General features: G+C 43.3%; 1 protein-coding gene across 1 annotated transcript in view; it reads left to right on the top strand.

Moving 5' to 3' along the window:
* LOC125289408 (voltage-gated potassium channel subunit beta-3-like) overlaps positions 1–25,775 on the top strand; it is a 159,955-nt gene that overhangs the window by 14,023 nt on the left and 120,157 nt on the right. Inside the window, exons 2-7 of the mRNA XM_048236219.1 lie at positions 10,424–10,467; positions 10,614–10,651; positions 10,788–10,867; positions 10,995–11,039; positions 11,570–11,614; positions 11,822–11,865. Of these exons, the coding sequence (XP_048092176.1) occupies positions 10,424–10,467; positions 10,614–10,651; positions 10,788–10,867; positions 10,995–11,039; positions 11,570–11,614; positions 11,822–11,865 (296 nt within the window). The remainder of the gene's footprint in view (positions 1–10,423; positions 10,468–10,613; positions 10,652–10,787; positions 10,868–10,994; positions 11,040–11,569; positions 11,615–11,821; positions 11,866–25,775) is intronic.

The raw sequence follows: 25,775 nt of genomic DNA, 5'->3' as shown, positions 1-25,775 counted from the left end.
ACCAAACGCAGAGCTCGAGAGACTATGTACTGGACCTCAATGTACACAGATATCGAAAGAGAGGAGTCTCGTTGTGCTGCATGCAACGCTTTGACAGCACACCACACACTCCATGACATCCCTGAACTGCCATGGTCATTTACTGCAGCTGATATATTCGAGTGGCGTGCCAAAATGCATCTAGTCCTGGTGGACTCCTACTCAGGGTGGTTCGAGCTGGACTACCTCCCCAACATGACCAGCAACACGGTCATTGCAAAGCTGAAGCGACACTTTGCAACACATGGTGTGCCCCACACCCTCATGACTGACAATGGGACCCAGTTCACTGGAAGGGACTTTGCAGACTTCTCACAAGCATGGGACTTTAGACACATCCGCAGCAGTCCTTATTACCCACAATCTAATGGTCTTGCTGAGCGTGCAGTGAGATCCGCTAAGCACCTGCTGGAGAAGTGCCACTGTGATGGCACAGACATCCAAGCAGCCATTAGGTTGACCTTTTCATTTGGATCCACATGCACTGTGTGGTCAACTGCATGCAGCATTTTTCTGGGCAGCACATTACATTTGGCACCAGTGTCCACTTTAACCTTCAGTTGTCCATTTCCATTCTTCATTTCGAGCGTGGCGAAGATTTCCCCCTTCTGTGTGGGAGTGAGTATTGTGTCACAGTAAAAAGTATCTACCATCAGACTGTCTGGTTCAGTGGTCAATTTGTTTACTCTACCCATTTCTCTTCTTCTGTATGACGTGGGGGCTTTGGGGCGAGCTGTGGCCTGCGCTGGTGCAGAGCGAGTATTATATACTTTTAATTACTTTTTCTGCTGTTAGTGAATGTGTGTATGTTGTCTGTATGCTACTGAGACCTTGAATTTCCCCTGGGGATTCATAGATAGATACTTTATTGATCCCCAGGGGAAATTCAAGGTCTCAGCAGCATACAGACAACACAAACACATTCTTTAACAGCAGAAAGAGTAGTTAAAGTATATAATATAAAAACACAACTTAGCAATAAGGACAGTAGAAGATAAAGAATATGCTAAATATACTAAAATACAAATTATACTAACACTTAATCTAAATCAATTCTAAAAACAGTATCCACATAGTGGTGATTAATCAATCAGAGGCGCATGCAATGACTGAGGCAGGGACTGAGCCTGTGATTCTCTGTGCATAGTAAGGTATGGTAAGGTGCTCTAAGGTGCTCTGTGTGAATGAGTGTCATGGTGGTAGTGCAATGGTGATAGTTGTCATGGTGATAGTGCGGAGGGGGTGAAGAGGGGGTGAAGAGGCAGACAGACTATGCAGAGAAGTCTATCTCTCATCTTCCCTTAAGTGAGGCATTGAACAGTTCAATGGCCCTGGGGACAAATGACTTCCCCAGTCTGTCAGTTGTGCAAGGCAGTGAGCGAAGTCTCCAGCTGATCAGGCTCTTCTTCTTAACAATAGTGCTGTGGAGCGGATGACATTCACTGTCCAAGATGTTGATCAGTTTGTTTAGGGTCCTTTTGTCAGATATTGAAGTGATGCACTCCAGTTCAGCTCCCACTACAGAGCCAGCCTTCCTTACCAGCCTGTCAAGTCGCCCAGCATCCTTCTTCTTTGTGCTTCCTCCCCAGCATACCGCTGCATAGAAGAGGGCGCTGGCCACAACAGACTGATAGAACATCCTGAGGAGCTTGCTGCACACATTGAAGGACCGCAGCCTCCTCAGGAAGTACAGCCTGCTCTGTCCTTTCTTTTAGAGTGCATCAGTGTTGGCTGACCAGTCCAGTTTATTGTCCAGGTGGAGACCCAGATACTTGTAGGTGCTTACCACCTCCACATTGACCCCATCAATGGAGACTGGTAGCAGAGCGGGCTTAGACCTTCGGAAATCCACCACCATCTCCTTGGTCTTTGAAGTGTTTAGTTGAAGGTGATTGAGTTTGCACCACTGCACAAAGTCCTCCACCAGGCTCCTGTACTCCTCCTCTTGCTCGTCCCTGATACACCCCACAATTGCAGTATCATCAGAAAACTTCTGCATGTGGCATGACTCGGTGTTGTAGCAGAAGTCAGATGTGTACAGGGTGAACAGAGTCAGAGAGGCAGTTCTTCAGTCTGACGAACTGTGGTCGCTCGGTCAGGTAATCTGTAATCCAGGTTACCAGGTGAGCGTCCACACCCATCTGCAAGAGCTTGTCTCCCAGTCTGAGGGATTGAATGGTGTTAAAAGCACTTGAGAAATCAAAGAACATGATTCTCACAGCACTTTTCCCCTTGTCTAGGTGAGCATGTGTCCTGTGTAGAAGATAAGTGATGGCATCGTCCACGCCCACTTTCTCCTGGTATGCAAACTGTAACGGGTCTAGTGCATGGCGTACCTGGGGTCTGAGCATACCTAAGACCAGCTGCTCCATTGTTTTCATCACATGTGATGTTAGAGCGACAGGCCTGAAGTCATTAAGCTCGCTGGGGTGTGGTTTCTTGGGAACGGGGGTGAGACATGATGTCTTCCACAGTGTTGGAACTTGTCCGAGACGTAGACTCCAGTTGAAGATGTGCTTCAGTGGCTCCCCCAGTTCAGCAGCACAGGCCTTGAGCAACCTTGGACACAGTCTGTCAGGCCCGGCTGCCTTACGAGGATGGAGTTTTTTTAAAAGATAACGTGACTTGGTCCGCTGAAATGATGGGGGGGATGAGGGGAGTGGAGGGTGAGGAGGAGGAAGGGTGCTTCTGTGAGGGTTGTCGTGTGGCTAGAGACTGATGGCCATTGGCTGAAGCCATTGTTGCCGCATTGCTCGTGGTCACCATGTGGGGGAGAGGTGCAATAGCCTGATCAGCAGTGATGATGGACTGATGGGGGGGGGGGGGGGGCAGCATCTGAGGTCTGTGTGTCTTATAGCTGTTGACTGAGGTTGTTGTCACCTCTTTGTTCGTGGTCGCCATGTGGGGGAGGGGTGCAATATCCAGTGATGGTGGGGGTGAGTGTTGCCCTGGTAATGAGGTGGGGTGGGGGCTGGGGGATGGGCAGTCGAACCTGTTGTAAAAGTGGTTCAGCTGGTTCGCCCTGTCCAGGTCTCCCTCCACAGAGCTGCTGCTCTTCTTAAGGCCAGTGATAGATTTCATACAGTCCCACACCTCCTTCATGTTGTTATCTTGCAGCTTCTGTTCCATCTTCCTTCTGTAGTCCTCCTTAGCCTCTTTCAGCTTAATCTTGAGTTCCCCCTGTACTCGCCTCAGCTCTGCCATGTCCCCCTCCTTAAACGCCATCTTTTTCCTATTGAGAAGGGTCTTGACATTACTGGTTATCCAAGGCTTGTTATTTGGATAGCAGTGTACAGTCCTTGTGGGAACAACAATGTCCATACAGAAGTTCAGATAGTCAGTAGTGCAATGTGTGACCTCCTAAGTCCTAAGTCCTCTCCATTCAGTAGCACACTCCAGTCAGTGCACTCAAAGCAGTCTCTCAAAGCCTCATCCGCTTCCGGTGTCCACTTCCTGAAGGTGCGCGTGGCAACTGGTAGCCTCTGAACTTTTGGCTTGTACATTGGCTGCAAATGAATGAGGTTATGGTCCGACTTCCCCAGTGGGGGAAGGGGGGTGGCACTGTAAGCATCCCTCACGTTTGCATACATGAGATCTATTGTCCTGTTTTTCCTAGTTGGGCAGTCAACAAACTGGTAAAAGTTTGTGAGGGTGGAATCCAGTGTAATGTGGTTGAAGTCACCAGAGATCGCAAAGAAGGCATCACTGTGCTGAGTTTGGAGCCTAGCGACTGTAGAGTGAATGACGTCACACGCTGTGTCCGGGAGGGCTTGAGGCGGAATGTAGACACAAACAACAATGGCGAGAACTCCCTCGGTATGTAGTATGGTCGTAGACTGACCGCTAGTAACTCCACATCCTTACAGCATACAGTCTCCTTCACTGTAACATGTCCGGGATTGCACCATCTATTGTTTATGTATAGCACCAGTCCACCTCCCTTCTTTTTGCCAGAAAGTTTACTGTCTCTGTCCAAACGAGCTACACCGGGCCGGGCAGCTCAACGTTAGCTGGGGGGATATGGCTTGTTAGCCACGTCTCCGTAAAGCACAGCAAACTACAATCCCTGTACAGTTTCTGATTTCTTACCAGGGCAGCCAGTTCGTCAGTCTTGTTGGCCAGTGAGTTCAGTGAGTGCTAGCACACTCGGTCTCGATTCCAGCAGCTGTAAAAACAATTAATAAAGACAATCAGTACTGTGCGATGCACTGCGTATGGACACAACACATCTATCAATGCACCTGAAAAATAGTCACCAAATAAAGTCTTACCCTCTTTCTTCTCGCTCAACTCCGAGCTGAACTCTTCGCAGCATCTGCCCGCAATGAGTTTTCTGGCTGGGTAGCTTCTATACCTAAAGCTCCTGAGTACCATCTCGTAGTACGTCTTACAGGCGGCTGGAAAACAATTAAATGAGAGTGGTATGAATAAAAATCAAACGCAAGTCACAGTAACATTAAACAAGGAAGGAGAAACAGTAAAAAATTCACTTACACACAATGTCGTCTTTATCAACATCCTGTAGATCGATAAAGGCTACTAGGCTACTCATAGCTTTGGTTTTAGGCTAGGCTACTTTTAGCTTAGCTAGCGTCATCGAACATATTCTTACCGCAAACTTGGGATTGTTCTTGGAGTTAGTCTCTCCCGCACAGTTGTTCGACTCCAGAGCAGCCAACTTGTCCTCTATGGACAGCAACCTGGAGTTTACCGAATTCTGCAGTTGAGTGAACCGCTCATTCATATCGGCAGTATGTCGATTAAAGGAGAATTCCGGTGTGATATTGACCTAAAGTGTATTGAAACATGATACCGAGTGTGAACGTATGTCTCATAGCCCATCTCGGCTTGTCCCCTGCACTCCAAAATCTGGAGCGCTAGTTAGCCGATGCTACCAACAGCTTTTTCAATAGTGGTGCTTCGCATCGGGCTAGCCATGCAAATAAATCACTGTTTTACACCTATTTCACGAGGCTCAATGTATCTCCACACTTCATTGGTAGACTTCTGAGGGCCCTGACATTTAAAACGAGACATTGAGAACTTTGAAAAAGCACTGGTAGTTTACTTACAAGACGATTTATACAGACAGTATCTTCACGAAGTTTAGCGTTTGCAGCCATCTTGAATTTAGTCACGATAAGCTCGAGCAACGAGTAAGAATGAACTAGTTGCTGCTACTGGAAGAAACTGGAATCCATGCATTTCCACTGAATTATTTTTGGAATCTGATCCCTTATCATACCTGTTCATTCTTACTCGTTACTTACTTTTTTACATAACATTTGCCATTGCTAATGGCATACACAGTAATCTAGCATATTTTCATTAAATAAATCAATTCAAGCTAAAATGTAAGAGTCTATAATTAGGCTATACTGAGCCTGATCTATTTGTACGAGAGATTTTCTTACCTTTTAGAAAAATGTCACCTGGGGTAAAACTCCCCCTGCATCCCTGATATGCATTTGTATAGCTCACGGCATTTTCATTTACATGTTAAAGCCTCCCCAAGAATTAGGAGGAGGGGGGTCATGGGGGGACAACTGCCAAGCAAGGCCCACGTCAATTTCTGACAATTCATGGCAGTTTTCGGCGTTGCCTGCAAATTGCCATGAACAGCCGTTAACCTGAACTTCCACGACAATCTACAGTGCCGCATACTGACGAAAATCACACTTTTCATGCAGTGTGGGGAGGACCAGTTTAAAGGAACCATATGTAAGATTGTGGCCAAAACTGGTACTGCAACCACTTTAAAATTACTGTAGAGCGGTAATACACGCCCCCCCCCGACTCGAGGTTGCCAACCTGGATGCACTACTGACTTTGTGATTAGTAGATAGGTAGAGGGTGGCGCATCAGGCCAAAACACAATATGACATGACAAACACAACATCAACATCAGTTGATGCACCAGCTATTGTGGAGGTAAATGTATTATTATACATAACCCCCCTCTTTTCCTCTTACCAGAGTTTGTATTTCTGTCCCAGCGAAATAACGTACGGCTTGTTAGCTCGCTGGTAGCGTCTGGGACTAGTGAGTGTAGCCATGTCTCACTGATCACCAGAATGTAGCAGTTCGTGATGAGTTTATCTGAGGAAATCCATAGATTCAGTTCATCTATAGACAACATTCTAAAATTTTGCATCATCGAAATTAGTTGCAGTTCCATTAGAATTCCACTGGGAGTGATCACGGGCGAGCGCAGGTTGAATGGGGGTCTATGGAGCTAGACGGCTAAATTTATCTCTCTCACCTGCTTGTCGTGGAAGAATCATAGATTTTATTGTAGTTTATGGAAGTTCAATATAGATTTTAGATCTAAAGTTGAATGAACGAGTACTTATGTCCTTTTCATTTCTTACAGGTTGGGTCGTTGTTGCCCATAACACGCTAGCATTGTGCTAATGAATGACGCCATTGACATATTTGAAAGGCTTTTAAGAAAACTTGTGACTTTAAAAAACAGTGAAGTCAGTGTGTATTTTCTTTGCCTCTCCTATCAAATGCAACATTTAAATTACTACTCAAAAATTAGTAATATTATATGGATATTGAGGGGTAAAGCTCCATAGACCTCCATGCATTCTGCGCTCGCCTGCAAGCGCCCTCAAGTGGAATCTAAGGGACTGCAACAAGTCCAGAAACCGGAAGTAACCAGACAGTGCCAATTAGTCCATGGGCCAGATAAAATGTCGGTACCACTCAGGTGGCAAAGGTTGCTTATACTTTTTGAAAAGATACATGTCTGTAGTTAACATTTTTGTATGATAACCCTCCTGGAGTCACAGCTAAATTAGTGTTATCAGCTGTTAAAGTTACCCTCCCCCATTGAAAAAACACATTTTTGACGCAGGAGCCTATCTTGCTATTTTCCTTCGTTAAAGACATATTTGAATATTTGATTTTATTATGTTTGGTGTCATTTAAAAGAGGACAATAAGCTTTCATTCAAGTCCTTTTGTGAACACTTTGGACAAATACAGCCAACCCAGGAGCTCTTCAAACTTTTAATCACACAAATGTTCCTGCCATTTCCGCCTAAATCATCTTTATTCTTTTAATTTTGTGGCATCAGGGAGCATCAGACATACAAAACGCAAACACTGCAATACTGGCACGACTCTAAGGACTCAGAAAATGTATAATTTACCCATCATTCTGAGTTGGTGATTTTCAGCTTTTTCAAAGAAAGGTAATTTTGCCAACCTCTGAGGTTTCCTTTGCTATTGGACTCTGACTGTAATTTATACTCAACCATCTTCTGGGCTTTTAGTAGGGGGGACTATGTGTCTAATTGGGGGGCTTGTGGGATTCGCATGTTAATTTTTGGAGAGTATTATATCTTTGTTCTAGGGGTTCTTAAGAGTAAAAAAAATGTCTCCACAAGGATCCAAATCAAAGGTCAAATTCAGAAAAGGTCAAATTTGGTGTTTTGTTCATAAACCTCACATTGCTGGTATTATAGCATAGGGTTTGGTGCCAAAAAGCAAAGATACAAGGTAGTGTGCACCACATAAACAATACAACATTATAAAACATTTGTAGGCTGATGATTGATCTCTTTAACAAGAAATTGTGCCTAAAAGGCTCAAAATTGTCCACTTAAAAAAAATAATACTTCAATATCAATACTATCAATTCATGCCTATTAGTGTGCTTGAGTGTAAGCCTACAGTAGCCTGCTCTGCCAGTTTTTATCTACACCCATTCAGAGCACAAAGTGCAGAGATAGACTTTTACATAGCTAGTACCAGCGGAAGTCTGTAAGGCCTTCCGTAGCCTATCTAAGTGTGAAGAAAAGAAAGGGTAAAAGGATCAGACAAACAGACAGGTGAGTGTGTGTGTGTGTAAAAGAGAGAAAGAGAAAGAGAGACACTAGCAGTGACAGTTGGCTGTTGATAGCTGGCAGGCTGTTGATAGCTGGCAGATTTAGAATATCGAATAACCTGAAGCACATAGTGCTCTGTTCTTCACGGTTGGTAATATTAGTGACCTTAGCCTTCTACATTTGAGCAAGCACATTTTCATAGTTCATGGTGGCACAGTCTAGTTAGGTATATTCTGAGGTGTGTCTTTCTGTTAGTCAGGTGATGGCACACATATTCTCTACAGCAAAAGAAACAGATTTTGGGCTATGTATGGCAGATATGTGTGGACTGGTGAATGACCCATCACTAGAGATATATGCCAAATTTAAACGTTACAGTGCAGTTATATTACAACAGAACAAAGCAGTTTGGCACAGGAACTGCTACAAATCCACTAGTAACAGTGAGCATCTGCAGCATGCTAAGATTCACTACTAGAAATCATGTTAAGCAGGCAGGACTCAGTGTTATCAGAAAAGACGTGGTAGACCATCTTCTGAACCTGCAGCAACACCTGCAACTGCATCAAGTCAAAGTCAAAGTCAAAGTCAAAGTCAGCTTTATTGTCAATTTCTTCACATGTTCCAGACATACAAAGAGATCGAAATTACGTTTCTCACTATCCCACGGTGAAGACAAGACATATTTTACCAATTTAGGTCCACAGACAAACATAACATTCAAGTAAACAAAAAAGTAAGTAAATAAGAGGGCACATATAATAATGAAAAAATAAGAGCAGCAAAAATTGGTTGAAATTGTGCATAGACAGTCAATAAAATACTAGTGCAAAGTCAGGCCAATAAAAGGCTTGGGTAGTTCTGTTTGACCTAAGTAAGAAAGAAAGTGGCATAGTGGTGCAAGTTATGTAAGAGCAGCAGAAGTGTTGTGTTTTCAGGACACTTTACAACACCAAGTTGTAAAGTGTGCAAGTGTGCAAGTGGGAGTAGTGCAGGCTGACCATTGTGGGTCCAATGTCCAGGATGTTATGTAGCTGAGGGTGGAGGGGGGAGAGGAGGGAGAGAGTTCAGCATCCTTACAGCTTGGTGTATGAAGCTGTTGGTGAGTCTGGTAGTCTTGGGAGCGCAGGCTTCTGTACCTCTTCCCAGAGGGCAGTAGATCAAACAGATTGTGGCGGGGTGACTTGCATCACTCACAATTTTGGTCGCCTTGGCGGTGAGGTGGGTGGTGTAAATGTCCTTCAGGGAGGGAGTGAAGCACCAATAATCCTTCCAGCTGTGTTCACTATGCTGCAGGGCTTTCCTGTTGTATTCAGTGCAGCTTCCGCCCCACACAGCGATACAGCTGGAGAGGATGCTCTCAATGGTGCCTCGGTAGAATGTGGTCATGATGGCTGGTGGAGCACTTGCTGCGCCTGAGTTTCATTGGGAAGTACAGGCGGCGCTGAGCTCTCTTAAGCCAGTGATGCAGTGTTGGTGGTCCAGGAGAGGTCTTCACTTATGTGCACCCCCAGGAATTTGGTGCTGCTCGCTCTCTCCACCACAGCACCGTCGATGGTCAGTGGCAGGTGTTGGGTGTGACCTCTCCGGAAGTCAACAACAATCTCTTTGGTCTTGCTGACGTTCAGCAGGAGGTTGTTGTCCCTGCACCACGTGGTCAGATGGTCGACCTCCAACCTGTATTGAGTCTCGTGGTCCCTTGGTGATGAGACCCACCAGAGTTGTGTCGTCAGCAAATTTCACTATGTGATTGTTGCTGTAGGTTGCAGTGCAGTCATGCGTCAGCAGGGTGAAGAGCAGCGGACTGAGCACGCAGCCTTGGGGGGCCCCTGTGCTCAGTGTGATGCTGCTTGAGGTATTGTTGCCAACACGTACTACTATCAAGTCCATCTAGAGGGACTTTGTACACTTGTTCAGCAGCTAACTTTAATGTTTAAATTATGTATAAGGCAGGTGCTTAGAAAGCCCATTATTGACATTTCAATGGGCTTATAATTAATTAACAAATATAATTTCCTTTTAAAAATGTTAAGCATTTACCCACCTGTTGAGTTCCTTGAAAGCTGGTTGGCACTGGTCCAACTGTCAAGGCAGTTTAAACATCGCTTATGCCTGCCCATCTCTCCCATGAGTGAAGTTCCTTAAGGAACCCCTAAACAGGCAAGGTTCCTGAAGTAGCCCTGGGGTGACTCGAGGCTCTCCTATTTGTAAGAGCGATCTCTCCCATATGAGTTAAGTTCCTCAAGGAACTCCCTAAACAGACAAGGTACCTGGAGTAACCCTTGGATGACATGAGGCTCTCCTAATTCTAAGTGCAGTTCCATGCTGTAAAAAGGTGTTTAAGGAACTGCAAAAACACCATTCACCAGAATCACAGAATGAGGTCCCCAATCGACCTATCACGTGGAAACAAGGTATAACAGACATATCAGAACATGACATGGGCTGTAGTGGACATTGGTTCATGGACTGTATCAACTACAGAAAATGAATGACTTCTGTTGTGAATTCACTTTTACTGGTTAAGACATCTTCTTTTAATTCCAGGAACCTGGGGAAGTCCGGGTTGAGAGTATCCTGTCTGGGCTTAGGTAAGATACACACACACACACACACACACACACACACACACACACACACACACACACACAAAACACACAAAACACAACTTATTTAATAACAAATACTGTGTGTGTGTGTGTGTGTGTGTGTGTGTGTGTGTGTGTGCATGTTGTAGGTACCTGGGTGACCTTTGGCTCTCAGATATCTGATGAGGTAAGTTTCTTCCATGTTCAGTGAATCAGTGTGTTTGTTACTTTATCATAATGAGGGTCTATACATCATATTAAGTGTGTGTGTGTGTCTGTGTCTGTGTGTGTGTGTGTGTGTGTGTGTGTGTGTGTTGCTGCAGATGGCTGAGAACCTTGTAACTACTGCTTATGAACATGGTGTGAACCTGTTTGACACTGCAGAGGTATATGCATCTGGAAGGTCAGTGTCTCTCCTCTCCCCCTTTCTCTCTCTCTTTCTGGCTGTCTTTATTCACTTCACATCCCAACAGTTTTACTTTTGCTAAAAGCTTCAAAATGCTCTCTTTTATCTTTTTCCCCGCTACCAGAGCTGAAATCACACTCGGAAATATCATTAAGAAGAAAGGATGGAGGTTTGTGTTCATGTGAAGCCTGAACTTCTCTTTGTGTGTGTGTGTGTGTGTGTGTGTGTGCTGTTTATTTCTGTCTTGTGTATTTATAGATTTGTATGTTAATGGTTTAAGTGGACTCTGAATGAGCTGTGCCCAAAATAATTCCTGACGGTATTTTTCTTTTCATCCTGGGCTTGTACACACACACACACACACACACACACACACACACACACACACACACACACACACACACACACACACAGCCTTTCCTGCTGGGCCATAACCAAGTTGGATGAACTCCTATAGCAATAAATGAAATAAGAAAATTAGCAATTTGTCATCTGTCTGTCTACCTATGTATATAATATATATATTATACATTATACTGTGTGTGTGTGTATATATATAATGCAGTCGATTTACAACCATATTCCCACAATTATATTCCCATTATTATATTCAGCACAATGTACTCCAACAATAACATTGATCTGTAACATGTAACATATACTCTTCTCTCTCTCTCTCTTTACGGCTCCGTCGCAAAGGCGTTCCAGTTTTGTAGTGACAACAAAAATCTACTGGGGAGGGCAGTAAGTGTTTTTATTATCACATTTATCAGTATGTTTGTTTCATTCTGAAAACATGACGGTCTGAAAGTGTGTGTTTAAGAGAGAGAGAGAGACTGTGTATTATCGAGTGTTTTGAGTGTCTGTGTGTTTGTGAGGCTGATGGTAAGATTTTCCAGAGTCATTTGGTGTGTGCGTGTGTGTTTGATCATGTTTCTTGGCCTTTCACAGAGCAGAGACCGAGAGGGGTCTGTCCAGGAAGCACATCATTGAAGGTATGGCGTCCGTCTCTAACATCTATATAAATGTATGTCAGGAGTTCTACCCCACCCCTTCCTGGCGCCACCCCTACTACACCACCTTGCATAGATAAATAGATAGCCCTAAGCTAGCCTATTATTGTTAGGCCCACACTATTATTAAGTGTGCTTGCAAAGCAGCACACCTATTGTTCTTCTTAAGTTTTCTTATTATTAGTGGGTTTGATCCAGCAAGACCACTATTGTTCTTCTTAAGTTTACTTATTATATCTTCTTTTTCACCCACTTTTTGTACCGACTACTGCTCCTAGACTGTTTGAGCTATCGACGCGGTTCAAACTCCAAAAATTCAGGCCCGAACCGGTGTAGGGAGCTTGTTACTTTCGTGTGGCTGGTCCTTGTCGTTTTCGCGTTATTCCTGTTTTTCTGCGTTTTTCGGCCCCATTGAAATTAATTCTAATTCTGATTGTGACATCACAGCTCTAATTGTTTAAGCTTGCACCTGGCAGACTTCTAAACCATCTGGCACTGTCTAATGGGCTGGGCTGGGCTGTCTGTGTATATGAAGGTGTGTGCATGTAACTTTTGACCCGTATGTCCGATTTTCATAAATGAGGTACCGTTGGAATCCTTGGATGAGGCCGAGTTCCATGCCCCTGATCAAACCCACTCTTGCAGTTCCTCGGAACCGCAATTCTAGTTATTCCTGTTAGCCCAATTTTTCGTCAGCTCCTGCTCCTAGACCTTTTGAGATATCGCCACCGGTCCAACTCTAGAACGTCCGGCCGGAACCGGTGTAGTGTGGAAATTGAAAAGGATGTCACTGACCCAGGTCACAACTTTGGTATTAAAAATTCACAGACGACATATGTTCACATTCATGGCACAAATCAAACGGGACCAGAAAATAATTATTTTCTCACATTCACTTGCATTGACGATTTTTCAATCTAGAGGTCCAGCGGAAAGGGCAGGACTTACCAGCTCTATAGCCTACATCTGAACACTAGGTGGCAACGTTGTATTACATTTCACTAGTGTACTTGAAATACGGTGTGAGCTTCACAAGTAAGGAAGGTGCAAATATTATGTAATTTATCATGGGAAATTATTGGAAATGTTATTTCTTGTTTATTCTAATTGCAAACCACACACATCCATTCGTAATCACACGTACACTTGTAATACCTTGAAAAGATTCTCATTTCGTTTATTAATGATGTTGCCTAGCAACTCAGTGTTCAGAGCAAAGATTCTAGAACAGAGCTTCAGAGAGACACGTTTTGAGTTCGTGGCCAAGTACCTAAAATATCGGTTTCCATGTGTATGTGCTGGATGGTGTGCTTCCTTTATGAAAGTAAGTGTTTTATAGAGTTACAGACATAATGAGTCATGTTGTAGTGGTCCACATAAATGTGCCCCTTCTGTTATTAGAATGCTAAGCGGAGATTTAACATCATTAATTTCTTGTGTGGCTAGAAGCTAGCTAGCTATGTCATAGGGAGGAGATGTTGCTGTAACATTATGGGATTTATGTTGCTTAGCGTAATGCCATGGTCATTTGATATGAGATGCTTGTACTCGTAACTTCGTCACTTGTAACTTTAGGACTCCTATTTTTTTTTTACTAAGAATAATTCAGGAAGCATTTTAGCCCTAAAAGTAGCGCCTGAGTCTGTGACAGCTTAAGCGAGGACTCCTAATAAGACCGATTCACAAACAATGTTTTGTGGTGGCATTTCACGTCGCGATGTTTTGAAATGCGTCTAACAATCACGAGGGAACAATTTTGCATTGTAGGCATAAAACTAAGGGATACAGTAACACCACCAACAACAACCAAAACTAGCCTACTCATTGTTTACATGTACATTAAATGTAACGTTTCATTGTGAATCAAATTAAAAGATTCTCCTCTTTGCAAACGTTGGCATAGGCATAGTGACAGATTAATTTAATAATGTTGCTGCGTGAATCACGTTAAGCGCGAATGAAGTGGCCACTTCTTAATAGGAGTCACTGTATGGAAGTAGGCTAAGTAAAATAGAGATGTTTAAAATAAGATAAAGTTAGGGTATGCCCGCTTGACAACGGCAGAGATAACTGGCCTTTGGCCATAGCAACCATCCATTTAGAACGATTGGCCTCCAAGGATCTTAGCTGTGATTCATGTAGCTACAGTATGCATGCAATGTGATGCAAAGTATAGAAAGGTGATGAAATATACAGAGACAGGTCAAGAAATATAGTGCATTGTAGACAGTAGTATACAGTTGATTTACAGAAGGTGGTTTAGAGTAATATGAATTAAATATAAATATGTGCAGTGTATTAGCAGTTATCTTATACAATAAGTAGAATAATGTATGTGGATGTAAATCGTAAATCGTAAAAGTAAATTGCATTCAATTAAATTGCAATTAAAAATCTTTCCAGTAGGCTTAATGTCACGCAAAAAGTACAACCAAAGCTGAGCTTAATCAACTAAAACGTCTAAAGAACCAGAACTTGAGTGTAGTTTTTTGCTGGGTCCCAGGCCATGTTGGTCTGAGGGGAAATGAGAAAGCGGACAGTGGTTATTAAAGACTTGCAATGCATTCTGGGTAGGCAGCTGTAGTGAAAAAAGAGGTTTAACTTTTAGACACTAGGTGGCACTGTTGTATTGCAATTCACAGAGGATCAACGTGAGAAGGCACATTGTTTTATTTCTCGAGTAATGAGTTTGCATCGTGGATGTTCAAGACTGCAATATCAGTAGTCTACGACGGGAATACAGTTTGTGAAGATGTGCGTTGATGAACAAAGTAAGTTAGCCGTGAACCTGTTAATTACGTAGGCCTACCAGTTGTACTTCAATGAAGAGTTTATACTGCCAACAAGGTAAGGGAATGAATGTTAGCATAGGACTACGTTTACTTTGTTTTTAGCCGGGTATCGGCTAGCTATCTGACAACAAACTTTTGTCCTTAGTTTCCACTATGTATTTGATACCAAGTATGATTGTCAGTATAGCGGTGAATATTGATATCATTGTTATGGTTTATTTAGTATGTTTCTATGCATATTAATGTCATTAGGAGTTAACTCCTGATGTGGGAATTGGACTTGGGAGAAGGATGTCCCCCCACTTGGAGCATTGTTTTGACCATTTGAATAGGCGTTTATTAATAGGCTGTAATAAGCGTTGTTACAAGTGCATGCATCACGCAAATGTCTCCAGTTAAGCCTCTTTGTCATAAAATTCGTTACAAGATTGACCGTCATGCTGTAGCACTCCACCATGCATTAGAAAACTATGCAGCTCATCGTTTCACGTTACCCGTGGCTAGAATAGATTGTATCCGAAGCTAGCAAGCATCTTCATGGCCCACTGTTGCAATTCCTTCAATTGTGTTTTGCAGAAAGCAGGAAGGCTAGTCCAGTGGTCAAAATGACACGAAAACATATGTGCGAGTAATACGAGTGATTTTTTTATCGATGGAGAGCCGCCTCATGTGATACATTTTAGGGATTAAATATCTAAAATTGTATTAGGCCGATTTGTAATGGAAATGACTGACACATAGTTGGCTAAACCAATATAAGTCATAGGCTATTTAACCATAAGCAATGACCAACGGTGAACCTGCGCACGAAACAACTTCGAAGAAAAACTTAGATTGGTGCGCTAATTTTATCCAAACAAAAACTTTTCAAAGACAGCACTGCCACTTTCCTGCCTAATGTATTTCTTTCTTTTATTTTTGATTTGTTTTATTTTTATTTATTGATTCTGCACCTCTGCTTTTTAATCATAAGCAATGTCATTGAAATGACGCCCCCTCAAATTGAGCTACACTGCCCACAGCATATTGAACGTGTAACCTGCTATTCTTATTGCCATGATTTACATGTGGTAATGAATGAAGCTATGCCACATGTTATGCGTCAATGAGATTAGACTAGATTACATAGGCTACTCTACATTATGGTTTGTCTGTTCATTACATTTTGAAGCTAATCCAATCATCTCTAGGCGCCACGGTCGACTTTTGTCGACAAGATGCGGTACTAAATAAAACGGCCGATTTAGTCAAATAGGGTGTCATATTTCGTTCGACCTCCACTCCACTAGATGGCAGACATGTCATACGTCATCCCCGAGTCCGAAAAAGGGCATGCTTTAAACAAAACCTTCTAGCTACAGCGCATTGAATCAGTCGTGAAATACCGAGCTAGTGTGCGTGTGAGCCACTTTGTCAGAGCGATATTGTCAACGTCAGCGAGTATTTGCATTAGATTATCGTCTAATGGCATCAAAAAAGTTTACCCGAAATGAAGTGTTGGGTCTTCTATTCGCGGACCCTGATTCTGAAGAGTGATTGACGGTGATTCGTTGAGTGAGGCTTCAGATGCGTCCCTGCCTTGCAATGATGCAGCTGGACAAAGTGAGAGTTTACTCCATAGTTTAGCTTACACCAAGCACAAACGTTGAATCGTTTGCCCAATGTCACTGGTGGGAATAATGTTTCACGGGTTGGTGTTCATCGGGAAGTTAGCAGGGTGTTAGTGGTGTGGCGAACGAGGCTGGAGGTAGCCTAATGTCCATGTAGCACTAGCTTCTGTCTTCTGAACGTGTGCCTCTCCGCAATCGCGGCGACAGTAACGTGGTGGAGCCTTTGTCTAATGCCACTGGGTATGTTAGACGAGGTCGAAGTGCTCATAGGACAGTTAGGGGGGAACGTAGAGGCAGTGTGGGGAGTCGCAATGAGAATGACAGTAGGCCTAGTCCGAGCTGGCGCAAATTCTCTCCCACTTTCGATCTTGGCCTTGAGGCAGATCTGGCCATGCTGCTCGCAACAGGAGATACAGAGGTGGTGACACGGGGCAGGAGAGCCATTAGGCCATGCATAGTCTATCACAAGATGATGGGAATGCCAGCCCTGTATGGATAGGATATGGATATGGATAGTCATTATCTCTACAGCAAAAGGCCTGCTACATAAAAAAAAAAAAAATTGTCAGCCATTTATTAGTAATGATTTACACTGTTGATTATCTATTTCCCTGACCATTTAGGACATATATGTGTTCTTTTTTGTGTGTTCATGTCCTTGTGATGTGTGTGTCTTTGTCAGCTAAGAAACACAAAAAAAAAAAAATCAACAAAAAGAAAACAAATACTAACATTGTCTCTTGTCTTGTCTCGTCATCTCACTCCTGATCTGTGCCTTGCCGTGGCAAGTGAGCTTTTGAACTAAACAGGTCTTGTCTACTTGTGTTTGTGTGTCATCTGAATAATATATATGTGCCCCATACATGGAATCAGAGTGCCTACTGTATGTAGTAAATGGAAAATCTCTACAGCAAAAGGCACCTACCGCTACATGCATTTTGTTTGTTTCTGCCATTTATTAGTAATGATTTACATAGTTTGTTTACTACTTAGTATTTACCTGAGCATTCAGTATTGTGCAATATAGCATACAGAAGGTGAGGGACATTTTGGGGGGAAAGAAGTGGTGCATTTTATCATTCAAACATGCAACTTTTCATGAAAATTCTATAATCCAAGATGGCCGCCACCATATAACGTCATAATATGCAAATTAGATATAAACATTTAATCCCTACATAAACTTTGGGTCATCCTTAATATTTCTCTAATTTACAGAAAGTCTCTATCTCTTATCACTTTTAAGATATAGCCTTTTGACATGAAGATGTCAAAATCGAACGTTTCGAAAAAAAAACTCTGGCGCCTAAAGGGTTAATGTTCACGAAAGCTGGTAACATTTTGGCCTTGGCCTTATGGCCTCAGCCAAGTGTCCCTTGAGCTGAAAAAGGCCTCTGTACTGTATAATGGTAAAGAAATGTGAGCAACATGTGGTGGACATTCCTTTATTCTGAGATACAAACAGACATACGGTGCTTAGAGAGCAGGCCCATATAGATTATTTGTCAAATAAACCAGTAAATCAGTATTAGGGGATGCTGGGATGGAATATAAAACATCAATGTCTCCTATACATTGACTAATCTGTGGCAGGCCGCCACGAAATCAAAACCGGCCGTCACACAATAATGTTCTATTTTGTACTATTTAAGTAATTTAAAAATAATTCAATCACTTTCATTGAGCTGAACTTTTTACGCAGCAGCCTTTCCTTGCCCCTCCCTGCTTTCTCTCGTAAAGAGCCCGCTGCCTCTCCTCTGCATGTGCATTTAACAAAACATAAAGGATTGTTGATGGATTGTTGTTGCCACATACAGTAGAAGCATTGCATAGAAGGCGGCGTGCTAAACTGCTAATCCAAATCATTGAATGGATGTGTTTGTTTGTTTGAATTCGGTTTCATGTTCACGAAAGCTGGTAACATTTTGACCTTGGCCTTATGGCCTCAGCCAAGGGTTCCTTGAGCTGAAAAAGGTTGAAGGCCCCTGTACTTTATGGTAAATCAAAACCAGCCGCCACACAATAATGTTCTATGTTGTACTATTTAAATAATTTAAAAATAATTCAATCACTTTCATTCGACTAGATTACTCATGCATGCTTTATTAAGTGTGCTTGCAAAGCAGCACACTTATTGTTCTTCTTAAGTTTTATTATTATTTTTCCCGTCTCCCTAATTTTTTGTCAGCCCTAGCGCCTAGGCCCTTTGAGACAGAGACACCGTTCCAACTTTAAAACGTCCGGTCAGTACCGGTGTAAGTTGGTCGCGAAGATGACGTCAGGTGGGCGTGCCGTTCGTCCGCCATAGAACAGAAAGCGAAACTAAATTTTCACAGGTCACAAATTTGGTCGAACGCCATAAACTTGACGTACATTATCCTTGGACCAAGCCTCACAAATGTTAGCGGAAGGATTTTTGATTTTTCGGCGTTTGCCGTCACAGCCAAACGAAATCGGGCGGCGAAGTTCGAAACAGGAAGTCGTCCATATCTCAGGAACACTGTCACATATCGATACCAAATTTTGTATATGAACTGGGGACTCCAGTGTGAGGGTGCATAGGCAAAAAAAAAAAAAATATTCCAAAAGTTTCCATCATTTGGCAAACCACCCACGGGTATTTGGTAACTCACACCATTCACCTTTTCACCATTCACCTTCTATCACAATGCCTTCCATGTCTGCACAATGTCTCAGAGCAGACACAATGTCTCCAGGCTACCTTGCCCAATCATGAAATCCTTGCTCTGCCATGGGATAGTATGGACTTACGAACTGAAATAGCAAGGAGAACAGTAGCTATATATAGCTTACATAATAGAGTTGTTTTCACATTGACGGTATTCAAATTAAATTTTTCATTATTGTTACATATCATGATGGGAGAGTATTATTGTTACAAGTATGCAAATGCATATGTTTACGGGCATTTAGGTTTTACTGTGTTGTTTTGTTGTAAAGACATGCAAGGCATTCTGGGCCATGTAATGAACAGTGGTCGGCAGCACTCCATAGGCTATGTATTAATATGAATAGGTGTTTCTGTAAACCTAGGGACAATAAACAGCTATCTCTGTTACAAAAACGAGCTGGTAATCGCTCATTGAAGAGGGAACTATGATAAAAAGATTGTTTTCCTAAAAGCATGGGGTTGACGAAAGAATAAACAAGCAATGTCACGTTAATGTTAAATAGCCTACCAATCTGAACGCTAGGTGGCAACGTTGTATTACATTTCACTAGTGTAGCCTACTTGAAATACGGTGTGAGATTCACAAGTAAGGAAGGTGCAAATATTATGTAATTTATCATGGGAAATTATTGGAAATGTATTTCTTGTTTATTCTTGCAAACCACACACATCCATTCGGAATCATCGTACACATTTAATACTGAAAGACTATCATTTTAGTTTATTTGATGTCAGCCCCTTAACACAGCCTTCAGAGCAAAGATTCTAGAACAGGGCTTCAGAGAGACACGTTTTGAGTTTGTGGCCAAGAACCTAAAATATCGGTTTCCATGTGCTGGATGGTGTGCGTCCTTTATGAAAGTAAGTGTTTTATACAGTTAACGTTACAGACATAATGAGTCATGTTGTAGTGGTCAACATGAATGTGCCCCTTCTGTTATTAGAATGCTAAGCGGAGAAGCATGCTAAGCAGAGATTTAGTATCATTCATTTCTTGTGTGGCTAGCTATAGGGAGGAGATGTATGTTGCTAATTGGGATTTATGTTGTTTAGCGTAATGCCATGGTCATTTGATATGAGATGCTTGCACTCGTAACATATTGAGTGTTAACAGTCCATGTTAAGTCTTCAGTAATGTGGACACCAAGGTATTTAAAACTTGTGACTCTCTCTACAGGTTGCCCGCTGATCATTAGTGGGGTGTAACTGTAGTTCTGCTGCTGCCTTCTGTAATCCACTACCATTTCCTTGGTTTTATTGATATTCAGTGTCAAGCTGTTAGATTGACACCACTGTGCCACCTCATCAACCTGATCCAAGTAGAACTGTTCATTGTTGTTACTAATCAGGCCCAAGATCACTGTGTCATCTGCAAACTTGATGATGGAGGTATGACTACTGTTGGCTTTGCAGTCATGTGTGTAGATGTTGTACAGCAGTGGACTCAAAACACAGCCTTGGGGAGCACCAGTGCTGATGGTTAATGAGTCAGATGTCAGACCCCCACTCTAACCACTTGTGAACGGTTGGTGAGGAAGTCAAATATCCAGTGACACAGGGTGGTGTTCAGTCCTAAGGCCTTCATCTTTGTGACCAAGGTGAGAGGTACTATCGTGTTGAATGCTGAACTAAAGTCAATGAACAGCATCCTCACATAATTCCCATTCCCTCCTCCAGGTGAGTTAAGGTGGTGTGCATGAGGTTTGAGATGGCATCCTCTGTAGACCTGTTGGCTCTGTAAGCAAATTGGAGGGGGTCCAAAGGAGGCAGGGAGGATGAGCAGATAATGTTTTTCACAAGCTTCTCAAAACACTTCATCACTGTAGACGTCAGGGCTACTGGGCGGTAGTCATTCAGACATGATGGACTTTTGTTTTTCGGTACTGGAACAATAACAGACTGCTTGAGGCAAGTAGGAACTGTCTCTTGAGCCAATGATGTGTTAAAGATATAAGTGAACACAGGAGCTAACTGAGCAGCGCAGGATTTCAAAACCCTGTTAGAAATTCCATCCGGTCCAGTAGCTTTTCTACAATTTACCCTCCTAAAGGCATTGCTCACATCGACCTCAGAGACACAGAAAGGTGCATCCTCATTTGCTTCACATGCTGCAGCTAGTCCAATATAGTCTGTGTTTTTCATGTCAAAGCGAGCATAAAAAAGCATTAAGTTCATCAGGGAGGGCTTTACTCACATTCATCATAGGAGGGACTTTCTTTCAAAGCCAGTGATGGTTCGAGTCCTTTCCACACTCGTGCTGGATCACCCTCCAAGAAATCAGCTTCAACTCTGTCTCTATAGGCGCCGCTTAGCATCTTTAATTGCACTACGTAAACTATAAGATGCTGCTTTGTAATCCGTCATATCCCCTGAAATAAGCCCAGCATTATAAATCATGGTGCGTGTCTTTAATGCCGTTCTCACTTCTCTATCCACCCATGGTTTCTGGTTAGGGAAGCTTTGGATCTTTACAGTTGGGATGATGGAATCAGTTAGCATATTGATGTAACTCAATGATACTTCCGTAAACTCATTGATGTCAGCAGAGTTCGTCTTGAACATCTCCCAGTCAACGCGTTGCTAAGGGCGTCCTGTAGCCTGGCTTCCGATTGGTCAGTCCAGCTTGACCTCCTTCGTCACTGGGGGTCCGTCCGACTTCTCTGTTTGTACATAGGCGGTAGGAAAACAGCGCATGATCTGATTTTCCCCGAAGCTGGTAGAGACTTAAGCTTTGTAACTGTTCTTGAACTGTGTGTAGCAGTGATCCAGTGTGTTGTCACCACGTGTAGGGAAGTGAATGTGTTGAATAAATTCAGGCATGGACCGGTTCAGATGTACTTGATTGAAATCACCGGCCACAATAAGCGCAGCTTCAGGGTGCGTGTGTTGTTGTCTATTTAACACTTCTTGCAATTCTGAAACCGCAGCATCTGTGTTGGCTTGTGGAGGAATGTAGACAGCGTTGAATATTACGAAGTAAACTCACGGGGCAGGTAGAAGGGTCGACAGGCGATCGCTAGATGTTCTAGATGAGGCGAGCAGGACTTTGAGAGAACGGTGACATTTCTAGGATCACAGCACTTGCTGTTAGGTCATGATGCAAACACCGCCACCTTTCGATTTTCCAGATTCCTCAGTCCTGTCAGAGCGAGCAGCAGAGAAAAACTCCACCGAGTGATGGCACTGTCGGAACAAGTTCAGTTAGCCATGTCTCAGTAAAGCATAGAATGTTACAGTCCCTGATGTCTCTTTGAAACTGTATCCTCGCTCTTAGTTCATCCATCTTGTTCACAAGAGACTGGACATTGGCTAGGAGAATGCTAGGCAGTGGAGGCCTATGAGCTCTATTCCGCAATCTGTTACGGGCCCCGGCTCGTTTTCCTCGGTGTTTTTTCCACAAAACACAGCCTTGGGGAGCACCAGTGCTGATGGTTAATGAGTCAGATGTCAGACCCCCCCACTCTAACCACTTGTGAACGGTTGGTGAGGAAGTCAAATATCCAGTGACACAGGGTGGTGTTCAGTCCTAAGGCCTTCATCTTTGTGACCAAGGTGAGAGGTACTATCGTGTTGAATGCTGAACTAAAGTCAATGAACAGCATCCTCACATAATTCCCATTCCCTCCTCCAGGTGAGTTAAGGTGGTGTGCATGAGGTTTGAGATGGCATCCTCTGTAGACCTGTTGGCTCTGTAAGCAAATTGAGGGGTCAAGGAGGCAGGGAGGGATGAGCAGATAATGTTTTTCACAAGCTTCTCAAAACACTTCATCACTGTAGACGCCAGGGCTACTGGGCGTAGTCATTCAGACATGATGGACTTTTTGTTTTCGGTACTGGAACAATAACAGACTGCTTTTGAGGCAAGTAGGAACTGTCTCTTTTGAGCCAATGATGTGTTAAAGATATAAGTGAACACAGGAGCTAACTGAGCAGCGCGGATTTCAAAACCCTGTTAGAAATTCCATCGGTCCAGTAGCTTTTCTACAATTTACCCTCCTAAAGGCATTGCCTCACATCGACCTCAGAGACACAGAAAGGTGCATCCTCATTTGCTTCACATGCTGCAGCTAGTCCAATATAGTCTGTGTTTTTTTCATGTCAAAGCGAGCATAAAAGCATTAAGTTCATCAGGGAGGGCTTTACTCACATTCATCATAGGAGGGGACTTTCTTTCAAAGCCAGTGATGGTTCGGAGTCCTTTCCACACTCGTGCTGGATCACCCTCCAAGAAATCAGCTTCAACTCTGTCTCTATAGCCGCTTAGCATCTTTAATTGCACTACGTAAACTATAAGATGCTGCTTGTAATCCGTCATATCCCCTGAAATAAGCCCAGCATTATAAATCATGGTGCGTGTCTTTAATGCCGCTTCACTTCTCTATCCACCCATGGTTTCTGGTTAGGGAAGCTTCGATCTTTACAGTTGGGATGATGGAATCAGTTAGCATATTGATGTAACTCAATGATACTTCCGTAAACTCATTGATGTCAGCAGAGTTCGTCTTGAACATCTCCCAGTCAATCGCTAGGGCGCCCTGTAGCCTGGCTTCCGATTGGTCAGTCCAGCTTGACCTCCTTCCGTCACTGGGGGTCCGTCCGACTTCTCTGTTTGTACATAGGCAGTAGGAAAAACAGCGGCATGATCTGATTTTCCTAAAGCTGGTAGAGACTTAAACTGTAACTGTTCTTGAACTGTGTGTAGCAGTGATCAGTGTGTTGTCACCACGCAGGGAAGTGAATGTGTTGAATAAATTCAGGCATGGACCGGTTCAGATGTACTTGATTGAAATCACCGGCCACAATAAGCGCAGCTTCAGGGTGCGCGTGTGTTGTTGTCTATTTAACACTTCTTGCAATTCTGAAACCGCAGCATCTGTGTTGGCTTGTGGAGGAATGTAGACAGCGTTGAATATTACCGAAGTAAACTCACGGGGCAGGTAGAAGGGTCGACAGACGATCGCTAGATGTTCTAGATGAGGCTAGCAGGACTTTGAGAGAACGGTGACATTTCTAGGATCACAGCACTTGCTGTTAGGTCATGATGCAAACACACCGCCACCTTCGATTTTCCAGATTCCTCAGTCCTGTCAGAAATGAGCAGCAGAGAAAAACTCCACGGAGTGATGGCACTGTCGGAACAAGTTCAGTTAGCCATGTCTCAGTAAAGCATAGAATGTTACAGTCCCTGATGTCTCTTTGAAACTGTATCCCTCGCTCTTAGTTCATCCATCTTGTTCACAAAGAGACTGGACATTGGCTAGAGAATGCTAGGCAGTGGAGGCCTATGAGCTCTATTCCGCAATCTGTTACGGGCCCCGCTCGTTTTCCTCGGTGTTTTTTTTCTGCGCCGAGATCGTCTCCATGGTTCCCTGATGCATCTCGGAGAATCTCAGTCGACCAGGTAGAATCGTCAATTAAAACATCCCGAAACAAAAAAGGCAATTCATTTCGATGTTTCGGTGTAACGCCATCATCACGTAATCAGTGCAGTGGAAAAGTGCAAAAAAATTAGGGTTAATAAAGGTAAAAGAGTAAATATAAGCACAAGTTAGGGCGGAGCAACCAAAAAAGGCGATCGAGCGGCGCGGCGCATGGCAACGACTTAACATGGACTGTTAACACTCAATATGTTCTGAAGAAGTCAGACAACGACTGTACTTCCTTCGTCAGCTAAGGAAATTCAAAGTTTCTACATCCATCATGAAGGCCTTCTACACTTCAGCGGTTGAGAGTGTTCTAACTGGTAGCATCATCACCTGGTATGGGAACTCCACAGTTAGAGATTGTAGTACTCTGCAGAGAGTAGTGCGCTCAGCTGAACGTGCTATAAGAACTCAACTCCTGCTCTACAAGATATCTATTCCAGAAGAGTACTCCTAAGAGCCCAAAAAGATTCTGAAGGACTCTTCTCATCCTAACAATGGATTATTCCTACCGCTGAAATCAAGAAGGCATGTATGTAGTCACAAAGCCAGAACTGAGAGACTCAGGAGAAGTTTTTATCCCCAGGCCATCCAACTCTGAACTCACACTATACTGACTTTGCACACATTCCTCCTCAGCACTCTCAAACATTTCCCAACTCTGAACTCACACTATACTGACTTTGCACTCATTCACTCCTCAGCACTCATGACCCCCACACACACACACCTACAAGACTTTTTAGCACTTTTACATCCCTCTCCCTATGCTACAGACCTTTTATTTATTTTCTTATTTCATCACATCGTCAAAACACACACACACACACACACACACACACACATATCTGACTTTTCTCCAACTTTTTGCACACTTTTTATTTATTATTTTTGATTTCTCCTCCATCTACCCATGTCCTTGATTGCCTAGCCTTTTTTGCCCCCACCCCCAACACACACACTTACATCATCACTGTCATCACTTCACATACATACAGCACATTGTCTTCAGGATCTTCTCCAACACACATCCTCTACATACTTACAGCACACTGCCCCCACCTACCCACCCCTACACACCACACACACACACACACACAGTCACTGCTCCACTCCCCCCCACACACACACATCTTCACTGTCATCACTCATACATTACACACAGTTACTCTGCTTGCAATAGTAAGTCCCTGCCCCCTACATACACAGCACATTATTTCATCAGGAAGCTTCTCCAACACACATCCCCAACATACTTACAGCACACTGCCCCAATACACAGCACATTGTCTCATGAGGAAGCTTCTCAACACACATGTTGCACACTGCCCTCTCCCCACATACACAGCACACTATCCCATCTCCCCTGTCATCC

Source organism: Alosa alosa, chromosome 24, assembly GCF_017589495.1.
Source record: "Alosa alosa isolate M-15738 ecotype Scorff River chromosome 24, AALO_Geno_1.1, whole genome shotgun sequence".
In the NCBI taxonomy this organism is placed as follows: domain Eukaryota; kingdom Metazoa; phylum Chordata; class Actinopteri; order Clupeiformes; family Clupeidae; genus Alosa; species Alosa alosa.
The sequence above is the reverse complement of the archived record's forward strand: the minus strand, read 5'-3'. Positions and strand labels throughout refer to the sequence as shown.